General features: G+C 43.5%; 1 protein-coding gene across 2 annotated transcripts in view; it reads right to left on the bottom strand.

Annotated features, from left to right (window-relative positions):
* Positions 1-362: 362 nt before the first annotated feature.
* Positions 363-23,233, bottom strand: part of SNX5 (sorting nexin 5) — an 80,255-nt gene continuing 57,384 nt past the window's right edge. For both annotated transcript variants that reach the window (XM_029594474.1, XM_029594473.1), the window contains exons 11-13: positions 15,781-15,940; positions 3,701-3,786; positions 363-1,690 (exon numbers count right to left, since the gene is read on the bottom strand). In XM_029594474.1, coding sequence (XP_029450334.1) covers positions 1,640-1,690; positions 3,701-3,786; positions 15,781-15,940 — 297 coding nt within the window. In that variant the 3' untranslated portion in view covers positions 363-1,639. The remainder of the gene's footprint in view (positions 1,691-3,700; positions 3,787-15,780; positions 15,941-23,233) is intronic.

The following is a 23,233-nucleotide window of genomic DNA, read 5'->3' as shown; positions in this document are numbered from 1 at the left end:
TTTAAACCAATCTGATTGGTCAGTTGGGGTTTTTCCCGCATATGTTATTATTCTTTTCTATGGAAGGGATATGACATCGATGAGAGACAGAATTGTTAAGTATGTCTGTGTATATACGCACAAAATGATCTACTGCAATGCACTTCTATACACACTGCACATGTGTTCGCACATACACAACAAAAGCTTTGCAAAGTGCAGTGCAATTCAATAACTGTACACACACTGTACATTTGTTATGAAGAGTTGCTTGTATTTTAGAAATGGAGATGGATCAAAGTTTAGACTGCAAGGATGCGACTCAATGCAGATACTTTTGTTTTTGATTCAAACTTCAATCATTAAAGACACCAAGTCCTCACTCGAATGAAAAAAAAAAAGAGACTCATTTTATTTAGAAACCTGGATATAATTACTATTGACAAAATGTACTAGTATTTTAATTTTACATAGCACTGACAAGGTGCATAGTGCTGTACAGAGCAGACAGTTAATAAATGCAGGGCAACAATATATTCTTCACGATGGTCATACAAACAAGAATGGAAAGGGCAAACAGAACCGGTCCATATAAAAATTAATTTTAAGATGAAAAAAAAAAAAAAGTCTTCCGATTTTTGTGGATCATTAATCTACAAGTAACAAGAGCCCAATGGGAGGCTCTGAGCTGCCAGCAGTAACGGTGACAGCGCAGTGGTTTCTACTGTTCCAAAAACAATGCAGAAGTCACAGCTAACAGCAGCAGAGGGAAATCACCAATGCTAGTGGCTTAGTCTCTCCATTAGCCTCAAAGTCTTGCCAAATATCAATCCCCAAAAATGGAAAGCCTTAAAAGAGGACGACGACATATTTATTTTCAGCTATGTGAGATTAGCCATAGTGCTCAAGGAAACCCGAGTGACTACAGCCAATTGGTAGGGATCAGACACTGCAGCCTCACCATACAGCTCTGCCAACGTATCCGATTCTTCACCTATGCCTCCCTAGTCATTCCAGCACAAGGCTGCTACTGATGCCAAATTCAGCAGCTACTCTGACATACAGTGCAACGCCCACAGATCCCTGCTTGAGAACACCAAGCTCTTATAAAGCACCCAAGCTACACTGCAGAGCATGTCTACAGAGGCACAGAGCTAATTAATTATGCCATGTGTGAAGCATGTCCTCATGAATAAGCTGATATAGCTGCATGTATCTCGGAAAATGTACGAAACAGCACTGCTAAATGGCATGGCTGGAATGAGATGTCCTTTAGAGAAACAGCCTTTAGCATTGTTCGCTTTTAATATGTATTGTTTCCCCTGTGATTTCCTTGTTCCAGCAACAAAAGGAAAGATTTCCGATGTAACAAGAAACCCTTTACTAATGCATTCTGCCCACCCTAAGTTAAGAAATACACTTAACTTATTAGAAGTGCAAAGAAGTCAAACATAATTTTAAACTGACAAACTAGCATTTGGTTACTCATTCAAGAATCTGACATAATTAAAGCTGAATCTATACCTTTCCAACATAATGTATAAAGATTGAAATATAGAACAAGGTCACTAAGTGTCCCATGGCTCCCGTGACCATAAGTATGATTGGTGCTGGCTTTTTCACATTCACTCTTTGTAGTCAATTCACGTTGAGAGGCACTTTAGTTATTCTTGAACAGCTCAATGCAGCTTTGCAAGAGAGAGAGATTATTCTGTAGGAAAAGGAAAAAAAAAAGTCACTGCTAGGTAGGCAGGTATGGCAAGAGGAACACTGCTACCAAGAAAACCTAGTACCACAACGATCATGACTAAACTTTTGCAGAAGCAAAAACGGACAAACTTGACCAATGGACCAAAAAAGGGTTTAAGGTAGCTGAAGGCGGAGAATCCCACTAAGCCAGTGGAAAACCTTGGTATGAATCTACCCAGGGTTTGGGTGTACCGTTGAAGCAATGTCCTCAGGTCCCAGGGAAGAAAACGGTCCTCTCTCGATGCAACCATTAGATGGCACTAAGGGACAGTCTCTGAAAGACTGCTCTTTTCAGGCCCTGGGCTGATAAAGGGACAAGAACCACCCTGGGCAATTATTCTTAGGAGATTGGGAGGGGGGGGGGGGGAAACTCCAGGAGCAATATTAAAAACATACAATAAATAAAACAAAAGTAATAATAAAAACCAACAAAATTCTTAATTTACTAATGAGCAAAACTATACAGATATTTTACCCTTATTAAAAGAAAGTTCAATTGTGAACCTCCTGCAATTCATGTTTCATTTAAATTGCTCTTTATCCCTAACTACCAGCAGGCAATGAGAATTCTGCTGTTGTCAGAGAACAAATTATGTTTCTTACACAAAGGCAATACAGTGATTTTATATCACAGTCTATAATTTACTGCACGGTTTCAATAACCTATGTAATGGTACAGGAATTTTCAGAGTGGTTTCAATGTCTGCATGTATGGGAAACATAATTAACAACCTCTTAAAATTTTTCTAAAGGGTTTTAATCGACTTTTAAGGCCCCTGTATCAGCTGGACTGTCATGCTGGTTTTTTTTTTGTTTTGTTTTTTTTAATGAACCAACACAGGTCACAAACCGCAAACAATGAGAAATCCATACCATGATGTTTGTCACTGCAACTCCTCATCCCACCATCACCAGAGCTCAACACATCCCATGGGCTCTCACAACACACAGACAATGTGTTACTCTCAATCAAAGGTAATAAAACATTTTGTCTTAAGGAAAAAAAATATTGTTTCAGTGGTTCAGGTTTTGGGAAACATCATAAATTCAGGATGCACTTTCTGTTTCAATAAACGGGTTAACTATTATTTCTTAAGAACTCAATCACTACTTTGTTGTTAATGCTTCGGAACTTTGAGTCTGGCTCCAGAATCAGAATACAATGATACAGTAATCCAAAAGAACAATCCATAATGAGTGGCGTAATGGGAAAAAAACATACTACAGTCTACAAAACAGTAGGTCTCATAGTGATTAGACCAGGAACAGGGAAACTTTGGTCCTTGAGGCCCATACACTGGTTGGGTTTTTAGAATATATCCCCGATGAATATGTATAAGATAGATTTGCATACACTGGAGACACTGCATACAAATCTCTCTCGTGTATATTCATTAGGGATATCCTGAAAACATAACTGGTGTTTATGGCTTTTGTGGGCCAGACCGTGTCTGGCAAGTCAGTCTAGAATGGCAGTAGCAAAAAAATAAGTACATTATTAAGTTCATAAATACGAAAGTACTGAAGGAATGCACCACATAGGAAGAAAGCATGAAAAGCACCATTCCTTCCCACCCTCCCAATCCCCATCCCAAGGCATCCTGATTACTCTACAACTGTTGGTCTTGGTAGTCAAGTCCTGGAGGATATGCTGGGAGTGAAGTGTCTGGGGGGGCCGAGGCACTCCTGCAGAGAGTATGTGGTGTTGACTAGGATCACAAGTGTGACACTGGGTTTTTTTTCTTTTGATTGTTGCCTTGTGATCTGGAGAGGCTTCCATAATTATTAAGGCATGACTCTGCTGTCCTTGTATGACATTAAATATACTTAGAATGCTTATTGCGCAAGCCTGATTACGAAAGCTTTTGGCAGCAGTGCCTTCGATCACGGGGACTGCTGCTTACTGAAAGAGACAAAGATGGAACATGCACATCAGTTCAGGGAGGAGGAAAAATAACAGCCATCAACTTACTTTGGCATGCTTAATCTCCAATTCTGTCATTTCAATGAGATTTTTACGGAAGGCGATTACTTTCCTTCGTTTAAATCCAATCAGTTCTGCAAAATACAAACGAAAACAGGAGTTGTATAAGATCTGAATTGCCGAAAACACTCATCTATAAAAATGCTAATTTTCTTTCTTTTCGTTTAAGAGAAAGCAAATGCTTCTTACCTGTAACAGGTGTTCTCACAGGACAGCAGGATGTTAGTCCTCACATATGGGTGACATCACAGGATGGAGCCCAATCACAGAACACTTTTGTCAAAGTTTCTAGACTTTGACTGGCACCTACTGAGCATGCCCAGCATGGCACTAAATCTGCAGCCAGCAGGGGTCCCTCTTCAGTCTTGTTTAAAGCTATAGGAAGTATCGAAAAATAAAATAAGAAAACGTAACGAACCCAACACCGCAGGTCGGCGGGCGGGTTTCGTGAGGACTAACTAACATCCTGCTGTCCTGTGAGAACACCTGTTACAGGTAAGCAACATTTGCTTTCTCACAGGACAAGCAGGATGGTAGTCCTCACATATGGGTGAGTACCGTGCTGAGGATGGCCGAGGAATGTACCATATGTACCCAAGATGTGCAATAGGCACAAGGACTGGGGTGGAATTTGGTAGAGGGCATCCTGAACCCTAATGGGCAGGCAGAAGGATGTTGGTACATCAAGTTGTAAAAACGTTTCGCAAGACAGACTGGCCGAAGATGGAATCTTGTCTTCCGGCCTTGTCTAAGCAATAATGGGCTGTAAAGGTATGGCGAGAACTCCAGGTAGCAGCCCTGCAAATGTCAGGAAGCGGCACCGAGCGTAGGTGTGCTACTGAAGTCGCCATGGCCCTCACAGAGTGTGCTTTAACACGGACTTGAAGTGAAATGCCTACTTGCTGATAGCAAAAGGATATGCAGTCTACTAACCAGGAGGAGAGAGTCTGCTTATCCACAGGCTGCCCCAATTTGATGGAATGGAAAGAGACAAACAATTGAGTGCTTTTCCTGTGGGCAGCTGTACGGTCTAGATAGAAGGCTAGAGCCCATTTGCAGTCGAGGGTATGCAGAGCCTGCTCACCTAGATTGGAATGGGGCCTGGGAAAGAAGGTTGGTAGTATAATGGATTGATTAACGTGAAATTCCGATACTACCTTATGTAAGAACTTAGGGTGAGTGCGGAGTACTGCCCGGTCCTGCAGAAGTTTAGTGTAAGGCGGATAAGGTAACTAGGGCCTGTAACTCACTAATTCTGCAAGCAGATTTGATTGCCAGAAGAAAAATCACTTTCCATGTGAGATAGCGAAGATCACAGGATTGGAGAGGCTTGAATGGTGGTTTCATGAGCTGACCCAAAACCAGATTGAGGTCCCAAGAAGGGGCCGGAGGGCGTAGTGGAGGCTTGAGGTGAAGCAAGCCTTTCAGAAAACATGTTACGAGGGGTTGTACCGAAATAGGAACATCCCCGACACCTTTATGGAAGGCGGCCACTGCACTGACATGCATTCTGATGGAGGAAGTTTTTAGACCTGATTCTGACAAGTGCCAGAGACAGTCTAGAAACTTCGTGGTGGAGCAGGTAAAGGGATCAAGGGATTGAAAAGAACACCATGATTTAAACCTGTTCCATTTGTATAGGTAAGACTTTCTCGTGGAAGGCTTCCGTGAAGCAATCAGGACACGGGAACTGGCTCTGAAAGCTTAAGTGGCTGAAGAATTAACCTTTCAATATCCAGGCCATCAGGAACAAAGCTTAAAGATTGGGGTGGCGTAGGCAGCCGCCGTTCTGAGTGATCAGAAGCGGGTCCTTGCCCAAGGAAATGTGCCTGTGAATGAAGAGATCCTGAAGTATTGGATACAACACTTGGCGAGGCCAGTGAGGTGCTATCGGGATCATGCATCCTTTGTCCTGACGTAACTTCACAAGAGTCTCTTCGAGAGAAGTGGAAGTGGAGGGAATGCATATAGTAGACCGTTGCCCATGAGAGGGAGACTGCATCTCTTGGCTGCGAGTGAGAGAGCAAAAGTTCTCTACCTTGCGGTTTTGAGGTGACGCAAAGAGGTCTATGCGAGGATGACCCCAACGTTGGAATATTGCGTCCACTACTGTGGGGTTGAGAGACCACGCGTGCGGATGCAAAGCGCGACTTAGGTTGTCCGCCAACACATTGTCCACTCCCGGCAAATAGGTGGCCCTGAGGTACATCGAGTGGGAGAGGGCCTCCGCCCATATCTGCGCAGCTTCCTGGCACAGCAGGTAGGAACCCGTCCCTCCCTGTTTGTTGATGTACCACATGGCCACCTGGTTGACCGTCTGAATCAGGATGACCTGATTGGAAAGGCAATCCTGAAATATCCTGAGAGCATATCTGATCGCACGAAGTTCCAGGAAATTGATTTGGTGTTTGGCTTCCTCTGGAGACCAAGTTCCCTGTGTTTGCAAATCGGCCACATGAGCTCCCCCGCCGAGGTTGGAAGCATCGGTGGTGAGAATTATTTGGGGGTCTGGAGCCTGGAAGGGCAGGCCTTGGAGGAGATTGATCTGATTTTTCCACCAGGCTAGAGACTGACGGAGTGAGTCGGTGATGTGGGTAGTGGTTGATAGAGGTTGGACAGACTGAGTCCATTGTGACCTTAGAGTCCACTGCATGACTCATGGCCAAGTGGGCCATTGGGGTAACCTATACTGATGGCGCCATGTGTCCCAGTAGGATGAGGAAGTAGCGTGCAGTCGTGCGGCGCTGAGACTAGCTGGTGTGCGAGGCAGATGAGAGTGAGAGCTCGCTGTCGAGGCAGAAATGCCCTTGCCTGCAAGGTGTCCAAAGTCTGCCCCTATGAATGATAAAGTTTGAGATGGGACTAAGCAGGATTTTGCGTAGTTGACGAGAAATCCTAGCGAAGTCAGAGTGCGTAAAGTAAGACGTAGGGACGACAGAGCAGCTTGCTGAGTGGGAGCCCTGATCAACCAATCGTCTAGATAGGGGCAGACATGAACACCTTGAGTCCTGAGGAAGGCTGCTGCTGCTACTACTACAAGGCACTTGGTGAAGACTCGTGGTGCAGATGCCAGGCCGAATGGGATCACTCGGTATTGATAGTGCTTGGGGCCTACTAGAAATCTCAGGAACCTGTGATGAGATGGATTTATTTATTTATTTATTTTTAATTTTTATATACCGAGGTTCTTGTATGGAATACAAATCATGCCGGTTTACATAAAACGGTGAAAATGCCCAAAAAAAAAGGGGGGGGGGCTTTACATAGAACAATCGAACAAAGAGCAAACTGAACATAGTAAAGTACAGTTACAAGAAACATTTGGACTCAGGAACATAGTACAATTAAAAAATCAGAATAGAAAACTCAATGAGGTGGCCCATGATTGAGTTTATCATGGCATTTAGGCAGCATTAAGTGTCTGGGAAGGTTTGGCGGAAGAGCAAGATTTTTAGCTATTTTTTTGAACTCCTGATGACTTGGTTCAAGTCTTAGATCTGGGGGGAGCGCGTTCCATTGGTGGGAGCCTGCTGACGATAGTGCTCGATTCCTTAGTGATGTTTTTGCCAGCAGGGCATACAGTATGCCATTGTATGCGCTTCTGATGGGTCTAGAAGATGTATGAAGTTGAAGTTGTGTGCTTAACATGATAGGAGCGAGTTTGTGTGTCGCTTTGTGAACGATAGTGAAAATTTTAAAGAGGATCCTGTGTTTAATGGGAAGCCAGTGAAGGTTACGGAGGATTGGGGTGATATGTTATCTTTTGTTGGAGTTTGTGAGGATTCTGGCGGCGGCGTTCTGTACCATCTGTAAGGGTTTGATAGTGTTTGTGGGGAGTCTGAGTAGAAGGGAGTTGCAATAATCGAGTTTAGTTAGTATGATGGATTGGAGTACTATCCGGAAGTCGTTGAAGTGAAGGAGGGGTTTTAGCTTTCTGAGGACTTGCAGTTTGTAAAAGCAGTCCTTTGTGGTGGTGTTTATAAATTTTTTTAGGTTTAAATTGTTGTCTATCCAGGCTCCTAGATCCCTGACCTCAGGAGAGAACTTGCTATTTGAGTTTGTTGATTGAGAGGAGCTTGATGAGATGGTGAGGGGGTCATGGGAGATAATGAGCATTTCCGTTTTATTGGCATTCAATACTAAGTTAAGGCTAGAGAGTAGGTCTTTGATTGGCTGAAGGCAGTCATTCCAATAGGTGATAGTTTTTTGAAGGGATTCTGTGATCGGGATAAGGATTTGTATGTCATCCGCATAGAGGTAATGGGTAAGCTTAAGGTTTGCGAGTAGGTGGCAGAGAGGGAGGAGGTAGATATTGAAGAGGGTGGGTGAAAGTGAAGATCCTTGAGGGATTCCTTGGTCTGTAAGGATGGGATGGGATTCCTTGTTGTTTATTCTGACTTTATAGCATCTGTTGCTCAGGAAGGACTGAAACCAATTGAGAGCTGAGCCTTTGATGCCTATGTTGGCTAGTTGGTCTAAAAGTATTGTGTGTTTTACCGTGTCAAAAGCTGCAGACAAATCTAAGAGAACAAGCAGGTAGGATTGTTTTTTCTCCAGGTTTACGAGGATGGTATCCGTGAGTGATAGTAGGAGAGACTCGGTGTTTAGGGATTTGCGAAAGCCGTACTGAGCTGGAGACAAGATGCTATGATCTTCCAGATATTCTGACAGTTGCTTGTTGACAATTTTTTCCATCAATTTGGCAATGAGAGGTAAGTTTGCGATTGGTCGGAAGTTAGCTGGGTCCGATGGAGAGGCATTAGTTTTTTTTAGCAGAGGTTTGAGGATTGCCAATTTTAACTGGTTAGGTACTAGGCCTTGAGATAGAGATGTGTTAATAATTTCAGAAATTGGTTTTGAGATGGTGTTCGGGATGGCGATGAGCAGGTTTGTTGGTAATGGGTCTGATGGGTGGGAGGATGGTTTGAGTTTCTTGAGGGTATTTTCTATCTCAAGAGAAGAGATGGGCTCAAAAGACTCTAGACTAACGTTGAGTTGAGGTAGGGTTATGAGATGGTGTATTGGGGGGAGGCTGTTGGTTGTGAGAGAATAGGTAAGGTTGGAGATTTTTGTCTTGAAATAATTGGCGAGTTCATTGGCTTTGTTGAGTGCTTGGTGATCTGGAATGGTGGGAGGGGATGATTTGGTAAGTGAAGAGACGTAGGAGAAAAGTGCCTTTGAGTCGAAAATGAAGTTGTGGATTTTTTTTGCGTAGAAGTCTTTTTTGGTTCTAAGGATGGCATTCCTGTATGTGTTGAGAAGGGGATTTGTAGATAGTGTGTGACGAAGCGGTCAGGTTTTTTCTCCAGCTTTGTTCTTTATTTCTTAGAGTTTGCTTGAGGGATTTAAGTTCAGGGGTAAACCAAGGTTTTCTATTGTCCAATGCGGGTTGTATGGTTTTGGTTGAAGTTGGGCAGATTTGATCCGCAATTTTATTGGTGAGATTGATCCATGAGGTGGTTGCTGTGGTTGCATCTGTAAGGTCTAGTTGGTTTAGAGCTTTGGATATCTTTTCGCTGAGTAGGTCTAGTGAACATGGTTTCCTGAAATGGATGGTGGATTTGTTGGAGACTTGAGGTGGTGGATTTTTGATCTTAAGGGTCGTGTAGATGACCCGTTGGTCTGACCAGGGAACTGGCGAGCAGGTGGGATTGGAGTAGATGGTAAAGCTATCGTTAATGAAGATGAGGTCCAATGTATGGCTTGCCTTGTGGGTGGGGCCATTGACAATTTGAGTGAAGCCCAAGTGACTGAGGGAGGAGAGAACTGTTACGCAGTTGATGGATTGAGGAGAAGCATCTACATGCAGGTTAAAGTCTCCTAGGATTATTGCGGGTTTGTCGGCGTTAATGTGTTTGGCTATAAGCTCAATCAAAGGAGAGGGGTCTGATTCTAAGGTTCCTGGTGGGGCGTAGATGAGGACTAATTGAAGTTGTTCAGATTTAAAGAGGGAGAATTCTAGTTTGGTGGAGGTGTTTGTTTGTTGTAAAGTTATGCCTAGTCCTTTTTTTTTGCTGCCAGGAGGAGCCCTCCACCTCTTTTTTTGGGTCTGGGGACTGAGAAGAGGTCGTAAGATTGCATGGGAAGCTGGTTTGTTAGGACAATATCTGAATGTTTTAACCAGGTTTCTGTGATTGCACAGATGTCAGGGTTGACTTCTATAAGATAATCATTGAGGATGTGTGTTTTTTTGGAGAGCGACTGAGCGTTGAATAGAGTTAGAGTAAACAAAGAGAGACCTAGGAGTTCTGTAATTGGCGATATCATTATTGGGATTAGCCTTTATTGACGTGCAACGTGATGATATGCAGGTTTTGTGTGCATTCTGATTTTGTTCCAGATTGTGGGTATGGTGCAAAGGTGCATCTTTGTGGCGAAGTTGATGGGAAATATGTTGTGAGGGAGTAGAGGTACTGCTGTAAATGCTGGAGTGGCTGGACGAGTGCTGGAGTGGCTGGACGAATGCTTGAGGAGAGCTGTTGTAGGAGCGCTTAGGTTAGGAGAGGGAGAATTCCAGAAGGTATCAGAGTGGGTAGATTCTACTTCTCTGTTCTGGTGCGCAAAAACGGGAGCACAAAGGGGCAGGCCCCTTTGTCGCGCTCCTTAGGCGCGTGATGCCTGGAGCCGTCTCAGCCCTTTAAAGGGCTCTGGGGAGCCGAAAGTGACGTCGGGGTTTCCGGGGGCGGGCTTACCGGGCTATGCGGCTCTCTTCCTGACTTTTTTTTTTTAAGTTGTTCCGTCTGCCTTATTTCTAAGGCGCTTGATTTTTAGGAGGAGCCGCCTCGGGGGCCTCGCGGGAGGCTTGTCCCGGGTCCACCTCCCCTGGCCCCGATGGACCGACGCCGACCGCGCGGGGAGGGTCAACCCAAGCCGAAGGAGGAGCGCAGGCAGGCGGCGAGGCAAAAAGGGAGTGTGCCTGGAGCCGTCTCAGCCCTTTAAAGGGCTCTGGGGAGCTGAAAGCGACGTCGGGGTTTCTGGGGGCGGGCTTACTGGGCTATGCGGCTTTGCGGCTCTCTTCCTGACTTTTTTTTTTTAAGTTGTTCCGTCTGCCTTATTTCTAAGGCGCTTGATTTTTAGGAGGAGCCACCTTGGGGGCCTCGCGGGAGGCTTGTCCCGGGTCCACCTCCCCTGGCCCCAATGGGCTGACGCCGACCGCGCGGGTAGAGCAGACCCGAGCCGAAGGAGGAGCGCAGGCAGGCGGCGAGGCAAAAAGGATTTATTGCAATGTACGTGTACGCATCTTGGAGATCGAGAGAGCAGAGCCAGTCTCCTCTTTGCAGAAGAGGAATGAGGGAACCCAAGGTTACCATCTTGAACTTTTCTTGTTGGAGGTATTGTTGAGGGTACGTAGGTCCAGAATTGGACGAACACCTCCTGATTTTTTGGGGATTAGAAAGTACTGGGAATAGAATCCTAGGCCTTGTTGAGAGTAAGGTACTGGTTCTATTGCTCTGGACTGGAGGAGGAGGGAAACCTCCTGCTCCAGGAGTAGTGAGTGGTCAGATGTATTTATTTATTTATTTAAGGCTTTTATATACCGACTTTCTTGATACAAATCAAATCAACTCGGTTTACATCGAACAAGCAGTTAACCATAACCAATTAACAAAAGACAAAATTTGATGAAGCCTAAAGTTACATTATAACAAGGGAGCAAAAACTGGGGATAGGAAAAAAAGATGTTGTCCACGCCTGTAGAGGTGGGGAGTCCGGTGGAATGGAAAGGAAGTTCAGGCGATAACCTTGAGAGATTATGGTGAGGACCCACTGGCCCGAGGTGATTGTGTGCCACCTCTTGTTGAAATGGCATAATCGACCTCCCACTGGTATCTGAGGCAGTGGAAACTGGCTGCTGCTCTCTATGCAGGAGTCAAAAACCGGAAGCAGGGCCCGGCTGAGGAGCTGCTTGCGGCTTTTGTTTACGAGGTTGACGAGACTGGGCTTTTTGGAAAGGTCTCGTGGAACGAGTCCTAGACTGTGGTGGATAGGACTTCTTTGGACGGAAGAATGACTTTTTAGTATCCTTCCTGAAGGGCTGTTTGGAGGAATAGTCAGAGGGCATCAGAGAGAGCTGGCAAAGGGTCTCATGATGGTCGTTGAGTTCCGCCACTGTCCGCTGAATCTGTTCCCCAAACAGATTGTCTCCTATGCAGGGCAGATCAGATAATCTGTCCTGTATTTCAGGGCGCAAGTCTGAAGACTTAAGCCAGGCCTATCTTCTTGCCGAAATAGCAGTTGGAAGCGGTGTCAAAGATATCATAAGAAGATCTTATTTTATGCTTCCCTGCCTCAAAACCCTTGGGTACTAGGGTTAGAAGTTGTTCCTGGAATTGTTGAGGCAGGGACTCTGCAAAGTCCTGTATCTGCTTGAATAAGACCCTGTTGTACTGGGTCATATACAGCTGGTAGGAAGCGATCTGAGAGATAAGAATTGATCCCTGGAAGACACGCCAACCAATGGCATCCAGGAATTTCTGTTCCTTACCTGGGGGAAAAGAAGTGTGGGGTTTTGATCTTTTTGCCCTTTTTTGGGCAGATTCTACAACCACAGATTGGTGATCCAGCTGAGGTTTTTAGAAACCTGGGGCTGACTGGACCAAATAAGTGGTATCAGCTTTTCTGTTGACTGGAGCAAAAGAACCAGGGTGTTCCCAGTTCTTTTTGAGTAGATCCAAAAGGACCTGGTGAATAGGGATGGAGGTTATTTCCTTGGGAGCATCCAGGAATTGTAACAGCTCCATCATTTGATGTCTGTCATCTTGTTCAGTCTGCAATTGGAAGGGAACTAATTCAGACATTTCCTTCACAAAATTTATGAAGGATAGGTCTTCTGGAGGAGAACACTTCCTGCTTTCAGTAGGAGAGGATGGCGATGGCAAATCGGTGTCTTGAGAAGAATCATCGGTCCAGGTGTCATAGGGATCAGGACCTGCCCCTCTAGGAGCCTGAGAAGGACGGGATGATGTATTCCTGAAGGTCCCGGTCTAGGTTCCGAAGGCATCGAGGGAAGTGCTGGAGGCACCGATGAAGGCATCGAGGGCACTGGTGCAGGCATTGATGGATGGATCGGTGGCACCGATGGGCGCATCGGCATCGATGGTTGAGGCATCGGAAGAACTCCCGATGGAGGAATGCGGAACGGTGTTTCCCCTCCCGATGACAGGGTAAGCGGGGAGGGCACCGGAGCCATCGGTGACCCAGGATCCATCGGTGGAAAAGCGGCCATAAGCATTTCCATCTTTGAGAGCAGCGGTGCCAGTGCTGCCGGAATCGGATCGGTGGTCTGTTCCACAATCGGCACCGGTTTCGGTGTCGGAGGAACTTGGAGTCTGTGCATCGCCTTATCGATGGCCTCCTGAATCATCTGGTTCAGTTCTTCACAGAGACCTGGAGCAAGCAGCCCCAGCTCCGGAAGGGAAGAAGGAAGCAGAGGCATAGCCGGAGGGACCACCTTTAAAGGCGGAGTCGCGGCTCCTGATACCCGTCCGGGTGAGGGTTGCCTCGGTGACCCGGTCGCAGAAAGGGTCAGTGCCTTTTCGGGACAGGGCTTTTTCGATGGCGGCATCGAAGATTTTCCTTCCTCAATGGTCCAAGACTTGCAGTGTCGATGCCAATGTTTCTCTCTATGATCCCCTCGGTCCTGAGGGGGAGTAGAGGTAGTCAAAGCCGGGAAGTCGTCGACGCCCGACAGTCATCGGCCGGTGGCCAATTCTAGCACGAAGTGGATGGTGCCGGTTCAGACGACGTCGATGCAATAGACAGCATCTGAGTTTGAGAACGGAAGAGAAGTTCCATTTTCTCCATTCTGGCCTTGCGACCTTTTGGGGTCATTAAGGCACATTTTGTGCAAGTCAGGACATCATGCTCGCACCCGAGACACATTACACAGACTTTATGCAGGTCTTTAATGGACATGGTGCGAGTACAGTCCGGGCACCGAAGGAACCCCGACGCCATGGCCTTTGAAAAATGTAGCCACGGTACGGTCGACGGCCAGTAGGCTGCAAGGGCCAAACTCGACAGGAATCGATTGATTGATGGTAAAAAACTTACCGGAGTACCACAGAGTCAAAAATTCGAAGGAGGGACCCCTGTGGGTTATGAAAGTTTTTAGTAATTCCGTGAGGAAAATTCCTGTCAGGAATCTCTGTGGAGCTCCTTAACCCACGTGGCTACTGCTGCGTGGAAAAAAGAAGACTGAAGAGGGACTCCTGCTGGCTGCAAGTTTAGTGCCATGCTGGGCATGCCCAGCAGGTGCCAGTCAAAGTTCTAGAAACTTTGACAAAAAAGTGTTCCGTGATTGGGCTCCATCCTGTGATGTCACCCATATGTGAGGACTACCATCCTACTTGTCCTGTGAGAAAGCAGTCTAGTGTCATGTAGACACACACAACTTAGAGCTTGGGATGTGGAAAACGAGTGAACTTGCGGTTAAAGCATTAGGCTGGGAAACCAGGGTTCAAATCCCACCTTGACTCATGATTCTGAGCAAGTCACTTCCTCTCCTGTTGCGTGAGAGTCTGTAAGCTCTTTGGCTAAGGGAATTATTCTACCTGAATTCTCATTGCCATGTACAGCTCTAAGAAAATACATAATTTTTATTATTACTACAATTATAACTACCGTAGTTTCCGGTGTATAAATCGTCTTTTTTTTTTCCAACAATTTCAGTGACTGCGACTTATATACCGTTGTGACTGATATACTGCCACAATCTCTCTCTCTTTCAGCTTGTGGTGTTAACTTTGCTGTAAAAACAGGTGCGTCTTACACAAAGGTGTGACTTATCTATCGATTTTTTCATCGAAATAGCAATATAGGGGGTACGACTTATACATCAGTGTGAATTATATACCGGAAAATATGGTACCTGAAAGGGCTCAAAGAATGACAAAAAAGGCTCTCTGCCAGGTAGCCCGTATCTAAACATCCTCACTCCTCCCCCCCCCCCCCCCAAGTCACACTCTCATTTGCACGTTATGGGACTTTTGCATGTGCTACTGGCAATACATGGGGGCTGTCTGACATTAAGTGCCCGCTAGCATCCAACAGAGCATGATGTTGGCCCATTGCATGCTCCCTTCCTCCCAGATCTGCAGGAAAATATACTAATGTACCTATCCACCATCAGCAGCTCCCCAAATACTCCAGAAAGAAGTCATTTTTCAGCATGACAGAGTGACCAACACACTAAAGCTAAGTAATTCTATAGAACGGAGGGGGTCTGAGTTTTAATCCTGACTGCTACAAACTGGTCCTAGAGAAGTCAGCTACCCAAATGCGCCTGAGGTTTCCCAACTGTAACTGGATAAGAACAACAAAGGATCGGGCATGAGGAGGAAGTTACAAAGACTCTGGTACAATGATGTTAAAGATTACCTGGTACTAGATATTACTGAAGTTCTGACTCTACAGACTTTAAGACAGTCTTCTAATTTAAATAAGTATGTAATTTTAAAATTAATTGTCCTCCCTTTAGACTTCCAGCTGGGTTCCTCCATTGTTTCCATCTGGTCTGTAGGATGCTCCTCCCTATATCGGTGTGAATACGTTTCTCTACTTTTGATGGGATTTACACTTTGCAGCTGGGCTTTTATTATACAGGGACAGATTGGTACTGCCTAAAAAAAAACAAAAACCGCGAGCACACTGCAATTGTAAACTGAGAAAACTTCCCTGGAAATCTGGCAGCACTGCACGGAACTCACATGGAAGAGCAGGGGGGTCCCAGTCTTCAGAGCCAGTTCCCACTCCTGTAACTAACAATGCCTGGGGGTGCTGTACAAGCAGCCCTCACGACCCTTGGGAGGGAAGGAGGGAAGGAAGGCAAGGGTCTTAGTCATCACATTACAGTGACTACTGCTAGCTGCTTCAAAGTCACACTTGTACTGGCTCCAGAAGTCACACTTGTACTAGCTGAACCAGTGCCACTGTGAAGCCGTCACAGCTGCTGAAAATAAAAGCTCATGGCACTCTCACTGTCACAGCCCCCAATAACCACAGCACAGGTAGCTAACCAGGGAACAGAAGGGAGGGAGCAAGGAAAGAGTCAGAAAGAATGGCTTTACCTTGTTTTGCAGAATCTGAAAGCTTTTCGAACTTTTGGAGGCATTCTTGCTGATTGATTTCTGCCTGTTTGACATCTTTGCCTTTTAATCTGGCTTTATCCAGGGCTTTATTTGAATTTTCAAAGTCAACAAGAGCTCGGGTTCGTCTATACAAAAGATCCTGGTGGAAATGAGGGCAAGAAATGTGTTACCAGTGAGACAGCTGCTGAACGTGGGAAGACACATGAGATTAAACTTTATTCTTGAGCATTTAATACGAATCCAAAGCATATTTGGCTGTCTACATAGTAGAACTCATACAAAACAGCACAATGAAATAAAGATGTGAAATTATGGATACTACCACTAGGAAGCTCCATTCCTTCACAGTGAATCAGTTGCTGCTGTTATTGTATCTGTATGCCTGGAAATTTTTTACAAAATAGAGTTTAAAAAAAAGTTTCTGTTGTAGGGCTGATTTCACTTACTCGAGTTTCACTTCAGAGTAAATCACAGTATTGCCTCTCAGCCTCCCTTTATTTTGTTTATAAAATGTGTAAAATCCACAGTTCTCTTTGGCTAAGATCCAAGTGCAGGGTCTAAGTCATCAACTGAGGACTGTCCTTTCTTGGTCTTTTGGCTGAGATTAAGAATCTGTGCAATAGGGGGTAAGAAGGGAGTTTTAACACTCTGCCATCCAACCCCATAGGGGATACGAGGTAATGACCATGACCAAAGCAGGAGCAGCAAACCTCCCTGAAAGGGCTGATTGTATGCAGATCTCTAGTACAGTTTTACTTCTCTTTAGGCGGTGTTCAAGCCAGCGGTCAGGAAAAGTGACTAGACAATAACTAACACACACATATAAACAGAAAGCTTACAATCTAAGGGGTGAATTTAAAAAAAAAAAAAGAGTTGCTTGTGTTAAAAGGCCCATTTAAATATGCATAAGAAATTACAGTCCACCGAAGTATTTGATACTCAGTTGGGATAAGTAGCCCATCTTGATCAGTGATGGATAAAGTGAGGACTGAGATGCTGCAAAGCAAGCAGAAAAATTGAAAAACTGGAGAATTTCTCTAGACCCTTGAATATACATGCTTTAAATTTTCCTGGAATGTTTACTAATACTACTATCATGATTGTCTATCCTATACAGGATAATTAAGTAATTTTACCTAGGCTAAATTTGATATGTTCAAATTTTATGGTATTATTGTTTGGGATTTTAGACTGTATTATGTTAACATGTAATCTGCCCCAAACTTTGGAGGGCGCAGGATACAAGTAATTTTAAATAAATAAATAAATACGCAAGTATTTGGACAGAGTGTGAGCAACTTGTATTTTAAAACTGGCAAATTATGCGCGTGCAATAGAACACGCGATAGAAAGGGGTGGATTAGAGGCAGATCAGAGGTGTTCCGGGGCGGGGCCAACATTTACATGCAAAAATCCCGATTTTAAATCCAGCAAACAGCGCTTATCGGGCTGTTACCTGTGCATATTTACTTCTGCTCTTGTTCAGGTGCAAGTCTGAAAAAAACTCGTTATAGGCAAAAACTGATAGGGTGAGGGGTTTGGGTAAATTGGGAGACCGAAGACTGAAGAGCCAGAGGGGTCTTGTTGACCTAGAGAGAGAGAGTGGGCAAACTGATGGACTAAGTAGTCAAACTGATTATTTCCTTCATGCGTACGTGTAGAAGCCAATAAGTCCTAAGGAAAGATTCATGAAGAACTTTCACAGCTGTGCCCTTTGATTTCCTTCTCTATTCTGCAGCAAGCTCATGTAAGGTTGGCTCTTCCACTGGTCACCACTGCACTATCACCTAATCCAGGCCTGTCTTTTCTAAATCCTCAATCCCAGAGAATTCTATAAACTCCACTCCACTGTAAACTTTACATGTTCAACTTTGATGGGAACATGGATTTAAAAAAAAAAAAAAAAAGCAGAACTGGATCCGTTTGGCAGTGATGACCAGGGTCAGTGGATAATTGCATGCATATAGCATACGATGCATATAGTTTTGCATTTTTCAGTGGTCCAGGTGCTCCCAAAGGGGAATACCAAACAGGGGTCATCTCTGTGGGAGCTTCTTCGGGTCTGACTGGGAGGATGAGCAAAGGGTTAGGGAATGTTTTTCTGGGTTGAGTGGGAACAGCATTAGGTGTTAATTTTCAAGACCCATTTTGCTTTTTATTTTAATGTACATTGTGTGATATTTATGCTATTCCATTGATATTTTCTTATTGTATTTATGTAAACTGCCCTGGGAAAAGAAATGGCATGAGACTAAATTCCATTCTGTCTTACAGGACTTATGATTAATTTATTTTAACCAAGTATTGTGTTTTCTTACTAATGTATATTATTACTCTGTTTAAATTGTATTTACTGAGGGCAATTTTCAAAAGCCGTTTACCTGTGTCAATGGCTATTCACCCAGGTAAACGAGCTTCTTGAAAACTGCCCAGCCTTCATGTGGGTAAAAGTATGCATGTTCTGTGATAATGTGCATATTTTTACCTGCATTTTTGTAAAGGCTCTGCTGAGGAGAGGTTAGGCAGTTAGAGGCAATATGCATAGTTTTGCACTTTCAAAGCTATGTGCGTTGTTTTTTCACCAGAAAAAGTATCTACAGGGAAAAAAAATAAGCCAAAAGGGAGGTACAAATCTCTGTGGGAACCTTTCCTCAGGCAGTTTTCAAAAGGAAAGCATATACGTTCAATCCCCTTCAGAACTAGTCCAAATTCATGGGGAAAAGTACCCATGGATTTTGCACTGCACTTCCACACAGAGTTTTGAAAATTGCTTCCATTATGCATTTTTAGCATTTGTGTTACCTATTATTTTACTACTGATTTATATTATTGCTTTGTTTAAACTGTAGTTATGTGACATAGTAATGATAGCAGAAAAAGACCAAATGGTCCATCCAGTCTGCCCAGCAAGTTTCTTATGGTAGTAACTGCCACTCTGTGAAGGTTACCCCAAAACTTTATGTTAAGGAAAGTAATATTTACGACCAAAACCAAGCAACTGTCAAACCCATAATAAAATTACTGCTAGCAACATTTTTACAGAGTGAGCAGCCTTCTTGATAATTCAGACAATGCTGCTTGAGTATGCTTTGCTTTTAGACTTGGCTATAGAAGCAGTCCTGTGCTTTTCTCTTCCTAATGCCTGCGTATCAGTACTCCAGACCATAACATTTAGGGCCCGGCATTGGTTGTCATCTGAATCCAATTCCACTTCCATCCCCTCCACCGCCGGTCAAAGCGGAGAGCAATGTTGCAGTTGCATCAAAATCATGAAAGCTAATTCGTTAAGGGTAGTGATCCCCATGCCTGCTGCTCCATGCAGATTATCCCCACGCACCTTTTCTTCATTTCCACCTCTAGCTTTTAGGGATCCACAGTGTTTACATGCCTTTTTTAATTTGTTTATTGCTTTTGTCCTCACCACCAATTCCGGAAGGGCATTCCAAGCATCCATCATCCTCTCCGTGAAGAAATATTTCCTGATGTTGGTTTTCAGTCGTCCCCGCTGGAGTTTCATTTTGTGACCCCCTAGTTCTACTGTTTGGATTTCCAATGAAAAAAGTTTAAAAGATTGTGCATCATTTAAACCTTTCAGGTATCTGAAGGTCTGTATCATATCTCCTCTGCATCTACTGCAGGGAAGAAATGCATCTACTCTCTTCTAGGGTATACATATTTAGATCCTTCATCCTCTTCTCATAAGTCTTCAGATATAGACCCCACACCATTTTGGTCGCCCTTCTCTTGACTACCTCTATCCCTGTCTCTATATTTTTTGAGATACGGGCTCCAGAACGAAACACAGTACTCTAGGTGAGGCCTCACCAAGGACCTGTACAAGGGCATCATCACCTTTTTCTTACTGGTTATTCCTCTCTCTATATAGCCCAGCATTCTTCTGGATTTAGCTATCGCTTTATCACACTGCTTCACCGGCCTTCAGATTGCCACAGACTATTACCCCAAGATACCTCTCCCAGTCCTTGCACATTCTTTCACTTCCATCACATACAGCTGTTTTGTATTACTGCACCCCAGATGCATGATTCTGCACTTCTTGGCATTGAATTCCAGCTGTCAAGTCTTCGACCACTCTTCAAGCTTTCTTAAATCACTTTTCATTCTCTCTACTCCTTCATGCATGTCCACTCTGTTACAGATCATAGTATCATCCGCAGATGGACAAAACCTTTACCTTTTATCCCTTCCGCAATGTCATTCACAAAGATATTTGTGAATGACATTGCGAATGACATTGTGAATGACATTGTGAATGATATTCCCAAAACCGAACCTTGTGGCACTCCACTCTTCGCGGTTCTCTCTTCAGAGTAGGTTCCATTTACTATTACATGCTGTCTCGTATCAGTCAACCAGTTTGTAATCTACTCCACCACTTTGGCACTGGCGCTGACTTCCAAGCTTCTCATTTTATTCACAAAACTCCTATGTGGGACCGTATTAAAAGCTTTGCTGAAATCCAAGTAAATCACATTTTATTTATTTATTTAATTTAAAATCTTTTCTATACCGTCGTTAAGCGGGTGCCATCACAACGGTTCACAATAAGGCACAAAAACTATGTTGCATAAAGTGTCCGGAATTCTAACTCTTACACAGGTGCCATCAAAAATACTGTAACATTATATCATAATAAGTACTATTTGGTGAGTGTTATAGGTTATGTCTAGATTTTCTAACTCTGCTAAAAGTTTGGTGTTACTTAACTTTAGTTCTTTGAAGTTTAAGATAAAGGTGGAGATTAGTATATAGGAGAGGAGACACATTTTAAGAAGGGAGGAGTGTGTTTGTGTGGGTGTTTGCTTGACCGTAACTAACAGTTCCCTGGGTTCTACTCTTGATTCTCTTTGTGGTATGCTTGCTTAAATAGCCATGTTTTTAAATTTTTTCTGAATGTTTTGATGTCTCTTTCCAATCTGATTTCTACCAGCATGGTGTTCCATATTATCGGTCCTGCTAGTGATAGGGCCCTGTCCCTTACTTGTGTTAATCTGGCTGTTTTGACTGATGGTATAGTTAGCAGTGCTTTGTTTGCTGACCTTAGGTTTCTGTGTGGGGTATGTAAGCGGAGGGCTGTGTTCAGCCACACTGCTTTTTCGTCGTGTATCAGTTTATGAATGGTGCATAAAGTTTTGTATTGTATTCTTTGTTCAATGGGTAACCAGTGTAATTCTATTAAGGTTTCAGTGATATGTTCTCTTTTACTTTTCCCAGTTAGAATTCTAGCCGCTGAGTTTTGTAAAATCTGTAATGGTCTTATTGTGGTATATGGCAGTCCCAGTAGGAGGGCATTGCAATAGTCGGTACTGGAAAAGATTAGGGCTTGTAAGACTGATCGGAAGTTGGTGGGCGTTAGTAGCGGTTTTAATCTTCTGAGAGTCATAAGTTTGGCGTATCCTTCCTTTACTTTTTGAGATATATATGTTGTTTCATACTTAGTTCTGGGTCAATTATCACTCCCAGTGTGGGATGATGGGGAGATTATTTCTTTGATTTCCTTATTTGAATTAATATTGTATTGGATACAGTGGATTTAACTAGTAAACCAGCTACTAGTGACAGGCTGAAGCTTTGCTGACTTCGCATTTTTCTCAGAGATGCTGGACATTGGAAGAGTGACAAGAACATCTGGAGTGTGTTAAATTAGTCTACATTTGGGTCTGTCTATCAACCGGAGCTGAAGTCCTGGATGTAGTCATTGCTGTGGTCATTGATTGGTTGGGGTCAGAAATAACTCCAAAACAACTGTTTCTATAATAGAAAGGAACAACTGTTTCTATAGGGAAGAGCCATGCTAATAAGTGAATCTTAGTTGGCTGGGGCTATTCTGGCACAAAACCATATATGACAAGAGAACTTGGTTATTCTGGTACAAAACCATATTTGAGGAAAAGAGCTCCAATTTGTGACCAATCAGAAAAGAACATTTGTCTTGGATTTCACTTGGGACATTATAAAACAGAGTAAAACTTTATCATCGCTTTGGAGGCAGAGAGAGAGAAACACATGCCCAGAAGATATCCTGTATCACAGTGCTACATTCCCTCCCCACTGTGAGTATCAATAGCCTGGCCAGCTACAACTTACATCGTAAGTATTTGATACAATATTAATCAAGTATAGATATCTGGGAGATTCTCTGCGTTTATTTCATTATCTCTGAAAAGATCCCTAGAGATAACTGGATAAGGAATTATATACTTTACTGTATATTCTAAGTGTATACTAAAGAAACATTAAAAAGGATATAGCAAATCAACTTTTACCAATTTGCTTATTAAACATTATTATTAAATTGGTGTCTGTGAATTATTCCTTATCAAACTAAAACAGTTACACCAGGTTTCTTACTTTTTCAGCAAGATGTATTTTTTTTTGGTTGTTGTTGAGTGTAATTGGGTTCTGGATGATAGTTATGTTTTTTCGTTCTAGGTGTAGGAAATCTGTTTTATCTATATTGATTACTAGTTCCATTTGGTTTAGAAGTTGTTTTATTATATCTAGGTACATGTTTGCTATGTTTAGTGTTTTTTCAATTGTGTCGTCAATTGGGAGTATTAACTGAATATCTTCGGCGTAGATGTAGTGCGAAATTCCTAAACCTGCTAGTAGGTGACATAATGGCAGCATGTATATGTTGAACAGTGTGGCAGATAGGGCAGATCCCTGTGGAACTCCTGTTTGAAGGTTTATTTTTTCTGACATTACTTCTTTGATTTGTACCTGGAAGTATCTGTTATGTAGGTATGATTTAAACCATCTGATTGTCAAGTTGTTTAGTCCTATTTCTTCTAATCTATTTATCAATATGTCATGATTAACTGTATCGAATGCCGCTGAAAGATCAAGCATTACTAAAATGTACTGTTTACCGCTATCGAATCCTCGCGCACTATTCTTTGATCCAATTCTCTAGTCACCCAATCAAAAAATCAGATTTGTCAGACAGGACTTTCCCCTAGTGAATCCTTGCTGCCTCAGGTCCAGCAACCTCCAGTTGGTAGATAGTTCACTATTCTTGCCTTCAGCAGAGTCTCCATTAATTTTCCCACCACTGAGGCGAGGCTAATCGGCCTGTAGTCTCCAGCCTCCTTTCTGCTACCACTTTTGTGAAATGGGACTATCACCTATTCTTCTCCAATCACTCGGCACCATTCCCATTTCCAGGGATCTATTGAACAGGTCCTTCAGTGGACCCATCAAGTGCATCTCTGAGCTCCCTCAGTATCCTGGGATGCACCTCATCCGACCCTATGGCCTTGTCCACTTTCAGTTTTCCTAGCTCTTCCCATACATTCTCTTCTGTAAATGGAGTTTTGTCTAACCCACTCCCATCTACGGTCCTGTCAACCAGCAACAGTCTTTCTCCAGGATCTTTAGTGAATACAGAAATGAAGTATTTGTTTAATAT

The sequence above is a fragment of the Rhinatrema bivittatum genome, chromosome 3 (assembly GCF_901001135.1).
Source record: "Rhinatrema bivittatum chromosome 3, aRhiBiv1.1, whole genome shotgun sequence".
Lineage (NCBI taxonomy): Eukaryota > Metazoa > Chordata > Amphibia > Gymnophiona > Rhinatrematidae > Rhinatrema > Rhinatrema bivittatum.
Note: the sequence above shows the minus strand (reverse complement) of the source record. Positions and strands in the feature narration are given on the sequence as shown.